The 12,500-nt window shown below is 46.1% G+C and overlaps 1 protein-coding gene across 3 annotated transcripts in view; it reads left to right on the forward strand.

The window, feature by feature from the left end:
- Nucleotides 1-12,500, forward strand: part of fbxl6 (F-box and leucine-rich repeat protein 6) — a 71,032-nt gene that overhangs the window by 38,587 nt on the left and 19,945 nt on the right. For all 3 annotated transcript variants that reach the window (XM_072507996.1, XM_072507995.1, XM_072507997.1), the window contains exons 7-8: nt 2,758-2,871; nt 3,546-3,777. In XM_072507996.1, coding sequence (XP_072364097.1) covers nt 2,758-2,871; nt 3,546-3,777 — 346 coding nt within the window. The remainder of the gene's footprint in view (nt 1-2,757; nt 2,872-3,545; nt 3,778-12,500) is intronic.

Genomic DNA, 12,500 nt, shown 5'->3' on the forward strand with positions numbered 1-12,500 from the left:
ACTGTGTCAAAGTGTCACTCTTTTAAACCATGACTTAAAAAAAGACTGCAGCAGTCAGATACACACACAATCCAGAGTTTTAACCATTACTGCATCAGTGACATAGGGCAGCCTGGTGGCACGGTGGATAGCACTGCTGCCTCACAGCTCCAAGGACCCGTGTTCAATTCCGGCCTCGGGTGACTGTCTGATTTGGAGCTTGCACTTTCTCCCCGTGTCTGTGTAGGTTTCCTCTGGGTGCTCAGGTTTCCTCCCACAGTCCACTAATTGCCCTTAGTGTCCTGAAAGGTTAGGTGAGGTTACTGGGTTAATGGGGTGGAGGTGTGGGCTTAAGTGGGGTGCTCTTTCCCAGGGCTGGTGCAGACCTGATGGGCCAAATGGCCTCCTTCGGCACTGTAAATTCGATGGTATAATACAATATATATCTGAAATTCCTACATTCATCACAGGAGTATTGTTTGAAATATAGCCACTGCTGTAATGTAGGAAACATTGCAACCAATTTGTAAACCGCATTTTCCCTCAAATCTGTTAGTGATCAGATAATCTGTTTTAGTGATATTGATTGAGGTATGAATATTGATCGGGATACTGTAGATAATTCTCAATAGTGCCATTTGATCCTTTCACCTGAGGGGACAGACAGACCCTTTGTTTAATGTCTCGTATGGAAGGAGCACCTCTGTATACCAGCCTTTTGTGATTCATGAACCAAGACACCCAGGTCCCTCTGCACCTCAAGCAGATAATAAACTTTTTTATTCTTCCTGACAAAGTGGGCAATTTCTCATTTTCCCACATTATGCTCTATTTGCCAGATTTGTGCCCACTCACTTAACCTATCTCTCCCTCTGTTGCCTCTTACGTCCTCTTCACAATTCACCTATCTTTGTGTAATCAGTAAATTTAGTAAGAAGTCTTACAACACCAGTCTAAGTCCAACAGGTTTGTTTCAAATCACTAGCTTTCGGAGCGCAGCTCCTTCATCAGGTGAATGAAGAAGTAGGTTCCACAACCACATATATAGACAAAGTCAATGATGCAAGACTAACTTTGAATGCGAGTCTTTGCAGGTAATTAAGTCTTTGCAGGTGCAGACAGAACGACTGTAGATAGGGATAATCACAGGTTAAAAGAGGTGTGAATTGTCTCAAGCCAGACCAGTTGGCAGGATTTCACAAGCCCAGGCCAGTTGGTGGGGGTGTGAATGTAATGGAACATGACAATTCACACCTGTGATTATCCCTCTCTCCAGTCGCTACATCTGGACCTGTAAAAACATAATTATCTGCAAAGACACTCATTCAGTATCATCTTACATCATTGACTTTGTCTATATATGTGGTTGTGGAACCCACCTCTTCCTCACCTGAAGAAGCTGTGCTCCGAAAGCTAGTGATTCGAAACAAACCTGTTGGATTTTGACTGGTGTTGTAAGACTTCTTACTGTGCTCACCCCAGTCCAATGCCGGCATCTCCACATCAGTAAATTTAGTAACCTTACCATCAGTCCCTTCATCAAGACGTTTATCTAAATTCTAAAACGCTGAAGCCCCCACTACTACTAGTTGAACCACAGCTGACCTATCCAACGAGCAGTTAATCTGTTTTGTTATAAAAACAAATTACCGCGGATGTTGGAAATTTGAAATAAAAACAGTAAATGCTGGGAAAACCCAGCAGGTCTGGCAGCATCTGCTCGAAATATTAACACTCTTTTTTTTTCCCTCTCTCCACAGATGCGGGGCGGCACGGTGGTTAGCACTGCTGCCTCACAGTTGCAGGGACCCGGGTTCATTTCCGGCCTTTGGGGGACTGTCTGTACGGAGTTTGCACTTTCTCCCTGTGTCTGCGTGGGTTTCCTCCGGGTGCTCTGGTTTCCTCCCACAGTCCAAAGATGAGCAGGTTAGGTGGATTGGCCATGATCAATTGCCCCTTAGTGTCCAAAAGGTTAGGTTAGGTGGGGTTTCTGGGTTAAGGCGATAAGAGTGGTGGCCTGACCCATGTAGGGTACCCTTCCAAAGGGTTGGTGCAGACTTGATGGACCGAATGGCCTCTTCCTGCACGACTGTAGTGATTCTATGCTGCCAGACCTGTTGCGTTTTTCCAGCAGTTACTGCTTTTATTTGTTAGGGGCAAATTGTGTTTCACTAACTTGCACGTGCTATTTGACAGGTAATAGAGAGGGTTATGAGGGTATTACTGTGATGTACAGACATGACTTCAAAAAGGCATTTGATAAAGTGTCTCAACAGACATTTGAGTAAAGTTATGGCTCATTGAATAAAAGGGACATGGATACAAAATTGGCCGACTGACATAGGGCCAAACATAGTGGTTAATGGACGTTTTTCAGACCGGGGAAGTTCCCCAGTGGTCAATGTTAGGACCCTTGCTTTTCCCTATGTACACCCGTGTTTAGGTTATTCATATACAAGGCACAATTTCAAAATTTATGGATTATATGAAACTCGGATGTATTGCGTGTCACAAGGAGGATAGGGTAGATCTTCAAAAAGACATAGATAGGTTGGTGGAATGGGCAGCAAGAGGTTCGGATCTGGAGCGCACTGCCTGTGTGTGTGCTGGGAGCCAAGGCTTTCAAAGGGAATTGGATCATAATCTGAAAAGGATAAATTTGCAGGGCGACGGGGCAGAGAGGAACGAGTTTGTGGGACAACATCGGACAGAGTGACGCATTTCCCAATTGAGTCCCTGCTTTACTCACCTGTTTTCTCCTGTGTTTCTGTCCTGTAGGCGGGCTGCTGCACTGAACTTCGGTTACTGGAGGTGAACACGGAAATCAAGCAGACCAACCCCTACTTCCAGTTCTGCATTGAGATGCTGCAGGCAGGCTGTCCCAGGCTGCAGGTATTTCAGGAGTAATGCCTCCTGCCGAGTCTATTTCCCCCCCCCCCCTTTTAAAAATAAAAATACAATCTCAACCCTCTGTTCTGATAATCTAATGCCTATCTCTAAACTCACCTTCATCTTCAAATTCATGCCCATTACTTCCACAACTCACAGTTCAAATCCGTCCTATCGGGCTACTATTCTAATTATAATAGCAAGTTGAAGAATAGAACGAGAGAAATCTCAACATACTTTGATGTTTATTGACAGAGTTCCATGCCACTGCACGAACATGGCCTTTTAGTTTTTGAATATACATTTGTTCAGGGGACGGGGGTGTTTCCAGCCAGGCCAGTATTTATTGCCCAGCCCTAACCGCATTTGAGAAGCAGGCGGTGAGCCGCCACTTTGAACTGCTGCAGTCCATGTGCTGTAGGTACACCCACAGTGCTGTTTGGAAGGGATTTCTAGGATTTTGATCCAGTGATAGTGAAGCAATGGCGATATATTTACAAGTCAGGATGGCCTGTGCCAGATCTTCAGTACGGCCTGTCAGCACTGACCGGAGTACTTGGTCAATATATGCATTCCAGTCTTATGTTCTTCTGCGTTCTCAGCAACACTGGTTCGCAGTTTAGACCCCGTCCATTATGGTTCAGGCACTGAGAAATTCCTCCCACTTTTTTGTGCAGGTGCTGAGGCTGCTGAACTTAACCTGGTTCCCAAAGGCTTGCACAATGATCGTTTCACCGGAGGTCGGATTCTCCGAGCTGGAGGAGTTGTGCTTGGCCACGTCATCATTCTCGCTGGTCACGGACGAAGTTCTGGTAAAGTTGCTGCACTTGTCATCCAGGTTAAGGACATTAGACCTGAGAGGCTGCTATCGGATCACATCAGCGGGATTACAGCTTCTGCCCTGCCAAGGTAAAGACATATTTCTCTGGAACCATTTTATGACCCCGCCCCCCCATTCTATTCAGATATTTGTTACAATTAAAACACTTTGATTTATTCTTATTTAATATTACAGGTGTAATGCAACAATTAGATCAGGTTTCTAGCTCATTGCTTTCCTTAAGCATCCCAGATCAGGTAAAGGATGTTTAAGTTGGAGGGTAAATCATCTCTGTTGAGCCCACCTAAACTAATGACAGCACAGCTCAGATACAGAGCAAAGCTTCTAGTATATACTGTCCTAAGTAACATTCCCAGGACAGGTACAGCCCGGGGTTAGATACAGAGTAAAGCTCCCTCTACACTGTCCCCATCAAACACTCCCAGGACAGGTGCAGCACGGGGTTAGATACAGAGTAAAGCTCCCTCTACACTGTCCCCATCAAACACTCTCAGGACAGGTACCGCACGGGGTTAGATACAGAGTAAAGCTCCCTCTACACTGTCCCCATCAAACACTCTCAGGACAGGTACAGCCCGGGATTAGATCCAGAGTAAAGCTCCCTCTACACTGTCCCCATCAAACACTCCCAGGACAGGTGCAGCATGGCATTAGATACAGATTAAAGCTCCCTCTACACTGTCCCCATCAAACACTCCCAGGACAGGTGCAGCACGGGGTTAGATACAGAGTAAAGCTCCCTCTACACTGTCCCCATCAAACACTCTCAGGACAGGTACCGCACGGGGTTAGATACAGAGTAAAGCTCCCTCTACACTGTCCCCATCAAACACTCTCAGGACAGGTACAGCCCGGGATTAGATCCAGAGTAAAGCTCCCTCTACACTGTCCCCATCAAACACTCCCAGGACAGGTGCAGCATGGCATTAGATACAGATTAAAGCTCCCTCTACACTGTCCCCATCAAACACTCCCAGGACAGGTGCAGCATGGGGTTAGATACAGAGTAAAGGTCCCTCTACATTCTCCCCATGAAACACTCCCAGGACAGATACAGCACGGGGTTAGATACAGAGTAAAGCTCCATCTACACTGTCCCCATCAAATACTCCCAGGACAGGTACAGCACGGGGTTGATACAGAATAAAGCTCCCTCTACACTGTGCCCATCAAACACTCCCAGGACAGATACAGCACGGGGTTGATACAGAATAAAGCTCCCTCTACACTGTGCCCATCAAACACTCCCAGGACAGATACAGCACGGGGTTGATACAGAATAAAGCTCCCTCTACACTGTCCCCATCAAACACTCCCAGGACAGATACAGCACGGGGTTGATACAGAATAAAGCTCCCTCTACACTGTGCCCATCAAACACTCCCAGGACAGATATAGCATGGGGTTGATACAGAATAAAGCTCCCACTACACTGGCCATTACTAGGGCAGGTGTTAGATGCATATTGCATTTATTGACATTTGCTAGTTTGTGGACTTTTGGCTTGGAGACCTTTATCCAATTTCTCCATGAGGTTGTCCAACTGCTGTAGCAGGTTGCTGTCTGTATTTGGTTTAGGGTGAGTTACCCTATCGGATAAATGTTGGAGGAGCTGCAACAACAGGTGCGCTCTTCTCATTGTAGTCTGGTCACGTACTTGCATTTAGTCCAGGAAGAATTACTTGTCTCACCTTTCATGACACTGATCCCTCGAGCACACCGGTGGCTCTCTGCAGGTTGCATTAAGGTCCACCCTCCTCCCACAAGGAAAGATGCATGGAATTTATCACATCTGAACGATTGATGGTGCATTTTCGTCTGAAACACTAGAAGATCGGGCGGCACGGTGGCGTAGTGCTTAGCACTGCTGCCTACAGCACTGAGGACCCGGGATCGATGCCGGCACCGGGTCACTGTCCGTGTGGAGTTTGCACATTCTCCCCATGTCTGCGTGAGCCTCACCCCCACAAACCAAAAATGTGCAGGGTAGGTGGATTGGCCGCACTAAATTGCCCCTTAATTGGAAAAAAAGAATTGGGTACTCTAAAGTTATTAAATAAAATACGAGAAGACACAAATTACGCACCAGAAATTAGAGTGACCAAGAAGCTAATAGGTGTGCTGAAAGTAATTTTTCTCTGCTGATAATATTATTAAAGAAACTAGAGATTAACAGCTGACAAATCCCCAGGATCTGATGGTATACATCCCCAGGGTTCTATGTTTCTAGCGGTAAAGTATGGCAGGAAGAATAGGAAAGAAGCATGTTATTTAAATGGGAGAGATGGCAGAACGCTGAGGTACAGAGGAATCAGTGTGTCCTTTTTAAAAAATAAATTTAGAGTACCCCATTCTTTTTTCTTTCTAATTTAGGGGCAATTTTAGCCTGGCCAATCCACCTACCCTGCACATCTTTGGGTTGTGGGGGTGAGACCCATGCAAACACGGGGAGAATGTGCAAACTCCACACAGACTGGGATCAAACTCGAGTCCTCTGTGCCGTGAGGCAGCAGTGCTAACCACTGTGCCACCCGTGCCAACCTCTGTGTGTCCTGATATACGAATCACAAAACGTTAGTGTTCAGGAGCAGCAGGTTATGAGGAAGGCCAATGGAGTCTTGTTGTTTATTGCAAGGGGAATGGAATATAAAAGTAGGGAAGTTTTACTACATTTGTTGATGAGACCACATCTAGACTACTGTGCACTGTGTTGGGCCTCCTTATTTAAGGAAGGGTATAAAGGCGTTACAAGCAGTTCAAAGAAGGTTTCAGTCTTCTGAGTGAGGAGACTCACTGGAGAAGGTTTACTTGACTGATGCCTAGGATTTGGGGTGGGGAGGACACGGTGGGTTATTTAGACGAGCAATTCCGATGCCAAGGCATACAAGGCTATGGTCGAAGTGCTGGAAAATACCATTAGAATAGTTAGGTGGTTCTTTTTGACCGGCGCAGGCGTGATGGGCTGAAGGGCCTGTTCCGTGCTGTAGATCTCTATTACTCTTGTGAAGAAAAGTTGGACAGGCTGAGCCTATACCCTTTAAATTTAGAAAATAATGAAAAAAGAAACTAAATGAAAATGAAATGAAAATTGCTTATTGTCACAAGTAGGCTTCAATGAAGTTACTGTGAAAAGCCCGTAGTCGCCACATTCCGGCGCCTGTTCGGGGAGGCTGGTACGGGAATTGAACCGTGCTGCTGGCCTGCCTTGGTCTGCTTTAAAAGCCAGCTCTTTAGCCCAGTGCTAAACCAGCCCCTGGTGGTTTAACAGGTGATCTTACTGAAACCTGCAAAGTCCTGAGGGGATTTGACAGGGTGGATGCTGGAAGGATGTTTCCTGTTGTGGGAGAGACTGGAACGGATGAATACAGTGTAAAAAATAAGGGGTCTCCCATTTAAGGTGGAGATGAGAAGATTTTTTCCCCCCGAGGGTTGTGAATCTTTGGAACTCTAATGTGAGCAGGGTTTAGATCGTTGTGAGACAGGTTAGTATTACCCAGAAAGTGGTGGTGGCAGGGTCAATGGATATTTTTCAGGCAGAAGTGGATAACTTTTTATTCCCTTGTTAGTCACCAAGCTATAGGGCAGGTGGAATGTGGAGTTGAGGCCACAATCAGATCGGAGGACCGTTAAGGTGATCTTGTTGAATGGCCTGAGTGGGCTCGAGGGGCCGAATGGCCTACTCCTAATTTATATGTTCCGGAGAGCGGGATAAACAGGATATTTTCAAATTAGCAGTGGGTAACTATTGGTGTGCCGGAAGGATCTATATATCAGTGACTTCAATAAAGAGACCGAGAGTAATGTATCCAAGTTTGCTGATGGTGCAAAGCAAAGTGAAAATGCAAGTTGTGAGTAGAACACAAGAGGTTGCGAAGAGATTTGGACAGGTTAGTGAGTGGGTAACAAGGTGGACTATAATGTGAGGAAGTGTGGCCATATAAAAAGTAGTACATTTCTCAAGGTATGAAACCTCTAAATGTTGATGTTTAGAGACACTTGGGTGTACTCGTCAAGGAACAAAGTGAGCATTCGAGCGCAGTCACGTGGCACGATGATCTTTATTGCAATTGGATTGCAATACAGAAATGAAGTGCTGTGTAGGGCCACATCTGGAGTGTGTGTTTTATCTGCATATTTAAGGAAGGATATTGGAGCCTTGGAGGCTCACTGGATTGGTGAGTAAATTGGAAGTGGCCTCATTGAAACAAACAGGATTTTAGAAAGTTATTTCGGGATATGGACATCACTGTCCATCCCTAAATGCCCTTGACCAAGTGGCTGACCCCACACCATTTCAGAGGGCCGTCAACATTGTTGTTGATCTGGAGTCACGCATAGGCCAGACCGGGTAAGGATGGCAGTGACAATTGACAATGGTTCCATGGTCGACATTACTTTTTAAAGTATTTTTATCCCAAATTTTAAACATTTTTTACAATTCCCAACGGTAACAAAACCCACCCAGCACATGAGACTCCCACCCACCCACCCATAGTCCCCTCAGTTCCGCCCAGTCCAACATCCCGAATATGGCTTCCAAGGGTCCAGGCTCAATATCAACACGCAAAACCTGCGTGTTGGCGTGGAAAACCGCCCTCCAAAATCTTTCCAGCTTCGAGCAGGCCCAACACATATTTGCATATTTCGCAGGGCCCCTCCCGCATCGCTTACAGAAATCCTCCACCCCCTCAAATAGCCAGCTCATCCTAGACTTTTGTCACCTTCAGCTGTATCAACCCCAGCCTTGCACACAAAGTTGAGGCGTTCACCCTCCGCAGCACCTCACACCACAATCCCCCCTCCAGTGCTGCCCCCAGCTCATTTCCAATTGCAGATTATTGATTGAATTTAAACAGTAACCAGCTGCCAAGGGATAGGGATGTAAGGCAGGAATTCAGGGAGCTAGGGTGGAAACTTAGATCTAGGACACAGAGTTATTATCTCTGGGTTGTTACCCGTGCCACGTGATAGCGAGACGAGGAATAGGGAAAGAGAGGAGTTGAACGCGTGGCTACAGGGATGGTGCAGGAGGGAGGGTTTCAGATTTCTGGATAATTGGGGCTCATTCTGGAGTCGGTGGGACCTCTACAAACGGGATGGTCTACACCTGGACCAGAGGGGTACCAATATCCTGGGGGGGAAATTTGCTAATGCTCTTCGGGAGGGTTTAAACTAGTTCAGCAGGGGCTTGGGAACCTGAATTGTAGCTCCAGTATACAGGAGGTTGAGAGTAGTGAGGTCATGAGTAAGGTTTTAAAGTTGCGGGAGTGTACCGGCAGGCAGGAAGGTGGTTTAAAGTGTGTCTTCTTCAATGTCAGGAGCATCCGGAATAAGGTGGGTGAACTTGCGGCATGGGTTGGTACCTGGGACTTTGATGTTGTGGCCATTTCGGAGACATGGATAGAGCAGGGACAGGAATGGTTGTTGCAGGTGCCGGGGTTTAGATATTTCAGTAGGCTCAGGGAAGGTGGTAAAAGAGGGGGAGGGGTGGCATTGTTAGTCAAGGACAGTATTACGGTGGCAGAAAGGACGTTTAGTGAGGACTCGTCTACTGAATAGTATGGGCTGATGTTAGAAACAGGAAAGGAGAGGTCACCCTGTTAGGGGTTTTCTATAGGCCTCCGAAAAGTTCCAGAGATGTAGAGGAAAGGATTGCAAAGCTGATTATGGATAGGAGCGAAAGCAACAGGGTAGTTGTTATGGGGGACTTTAACTTTCCAAATATTGACTGGAAACGCTATAGTTCGAGTACTTTAGATGGGTACGTTTTTGTCCAATGTGTGCAGGAGGGTTTCCTGACACAGTATGTAGATAGGCCAACGAGAGGCGAGGCCGTATTGGATTTGGTACTGGGTAATGAACCAGGACAGGTGTTCGATTTGGAGGTAGGTGAGCACTTTGGTGATAGTGACCACAATTCGATTATGTTTACTTTAGTGATGGAAAGGGATAGGTATATACCGCAGGGCAAGAGTTATATCTGGGGGAAAGGCAATTATGCGATGAGGCAAGACTTAGGATGCATCAGATGGAGAGGAAAACTGCAGGGAATGGGCACAATGGATATGTGGAGCTTGTTCAAGGAACAGCTACTGCGTGTCCTTGATAAGTATGTACCTGTCAGGCAGGGAGGAAGTGGTCGAGCAAGGGAACCGTGGTTTACTAAGGCAGTCGAAACACTTGTCAAGAGGAAGAAGGAGGCTTATGTAAAGATGAGACATGAAGGTTCAGTAAGGGCGCTCGAGACTTACAAGTTAGCTAGGAAGGACCTAAAGAGAGAGCTAAGAAGAGCCAGGAGGGGACATGAGAAGTCTTTGGCAGGTAGGATCAAGGATAACCCTAAAGCTTTCTATAGATATGTCAGGAATAAAAGAATGACTAGGGTAAGAGTAGGGCCAGTCAAGGACAGTAGTGGGAAGTTGTGCTTGGAGTCCGAGGAGATAGGAGATGTGCTAAATGAATATTTTTCGTCAGTATTCACACAGGAAAAAGACAATGTTGTCGAGGAGATTACTGAGATTCAGGCTAGTAGATTAGAAGGGCTTGAGGTTCATAAGGAGGAGGTGACTGAACAGGTAGACAAGGGTAGAGCAGTTGATGTGGTGTATATGGATTTCAGCAAAGCGTTTGATAAGGTTCCCCACGGTAGGCTATTGCAAAAAATACGGAGGCTGGGGATTAAGGGTGATTTAGAGATGTGGATCAGAAATTGGCTAGCTGAAAGAAGACAGAGGGTGGTGGTTGATGGGAAATGTTCAGAATGGAGTACAGTCACAAGTGGAGTACCACAAGGATCTGTTCTGGGGCCGTTGCTGTTTGTCATTTTTATCAATGACCTAGAGGAAGGCACAGAAGGGTGGGTGAGTAAATTTGCAGATGATACTAAAGTCGGTGGTGTTGTCGATAGTGTGGAAGGATGTAGCAGGTTACAGAGGGATATAGATAAGCTGCAGAGCTGGGCTGAGAGGTGGCAAATGGAGTTTAATGTAGAGAAGTGTGAGGTGATTCACTTTGGAAGGAATAACAGGAATGCGGAATATTTGGCTAATGGTAAAGTTCTTGAAAGTGTGGCTGAGCAGAGGGATCTAGGTGTCCATGTACATAGATCCCTGAAAGTTGCCACCCAGGTTGATAGGGTTGTGAAGAAGGCCTATGGAGTGTTGGCCTTTATTGGTAGAGGGATTGAGTTCCGGAGTCGGGAGGTCATGTTGCAGCTGTACAGAACTCTGGTCCGGCCGCATTTGGAGTATTGCGTACAGTTCTGGTCACCGCATTATAGGAAGGACGTGGAGGCTTTGGAGCGGGTGCAGAGGAGATTTACCAGGATGTTGCCTGGTATGGAGGGAAAATCTTATGAGGAAAGGCTGACGGACTTGAGGTTGTTTTCGTTGGAGAGAAGAAGGTTAAGAGGAGACTTAATAGAGGCATACAAAATGATCAGGGGGTTGGATAGGGTGGACAGTGAGAGCCTTCTCCCGCGGATGGATATGGCTGGCACGAGGGGACATAACTTTAAACTGAGGGGTAATAGATATAGGACAGAGGTCAGAGGTAGGTTCTTTACGCAAAGAGTAGTGAGGCCGTGGAATGCCCTACCTGCTACAGTAGTGAACTCGCCAACATTGAGGGCATTTAAAAGTTTATTGGATAAACATATGGATGATAATGGCATAGTGTAGGTTAGATGGCTTTTGTTTCGGTGCAACATCGTGGGCCGAAGGGCCTGTACTGCGCTGTATTGTTCTATGTTCTATGTTCTATGTAGGTGGTGTTAACAATTCTGGAAAGGGTGAAAATAGATAAGTCCCCTGGGCCGGATGGGATTTATCCTAGGATTCTCTGGGAAGCTAGGGAGGAGATTGCTGAGCCTTTGGCTTTGATCTTTAAGTCATCTTTGTCAACAGGAATAGTGCCAGAAGACTGGAGGATAGCAAATGTTGTCTTCTTGTTCAAGAATGGGAGTAGAGACAACCCCGGTAACTATTGACCAGTGAGCCTTACTTCTGTGTGGGCAAAATCTTGGAAAGGTTTATAAGAGATAGGATGTATAATCATCTGGAAAGGAATAATTTGATTAGACATAGCCAACACGGTTTTGTGAAGGGTAGGTCGTGCCTCACAAACCTTATTGAGTTCTTTGAGAAGGTGACCAAGCAGGTGGATGAGGGTAAAGCAGTTGATGTGGTGCATATGGATTTCAGTAAAGCGTTTGATTAGGTTCCACACGGTAGGCTACTGCAGAAAATACGGAAGCATGGGATTCAGGGAGATTTAGCAGTTTGGATCAGAAATTGGCTAGCTGGAAGAAGACAAAGGGTGGTGGTTGATGGGAAATGTTCAGACTGGAGTCCAGTTACTAGTGGTGTACCACAAGGATCTGTTTTCGGGCCACTGCTGTTTGTCATTTTTATAAATGACCTGGAGGAGGGCATAGAAGGATGGGTGAGTAAATTTGCAGATGACACTAAAGTCGGTGGAGTTATGGACAGTGTGGAAGGATGTTACAAGTTACAGAGGGACATAGATAAGCTGCAGCGCTGGACTGAGAGGTGGCAAATGGAGTTTAATGCAGAAAAGTGTGAGGTGATTCATTTTGGAAGGAATAACAGGAAGACAGAGTACTGGGCTAATGGTAAGATTCTTGGCAGTGTGGATGAGTAGAGAGATCTCGGTGTCCATGTACATAGATCCCTGAAAGTTGCCACTCAGGTTGAGAGGGTTGTTAAGAAGGCGTACGGTGTGTTAGCTTTTATTGGTAGAGGGATTGAGTTTCGGAGCTATGAGGTCATGT

This window comes from Scyliorhinus torazame, chromosome 6, assembly GCF_047496885.1.
Source record: "Scyliorhinus torazame isolate Kashiwa2021f chromosome 6, sScyTor2.1, whole genome shotgun sequence".
Taxonomy (NCBI): Eukaryota; Metazoa; Chordata; class Chondrichthyes; order Carcharhiniformes; family Scyliorhinidae; genus Scyliorhinus; species Scyliorhinus torazame.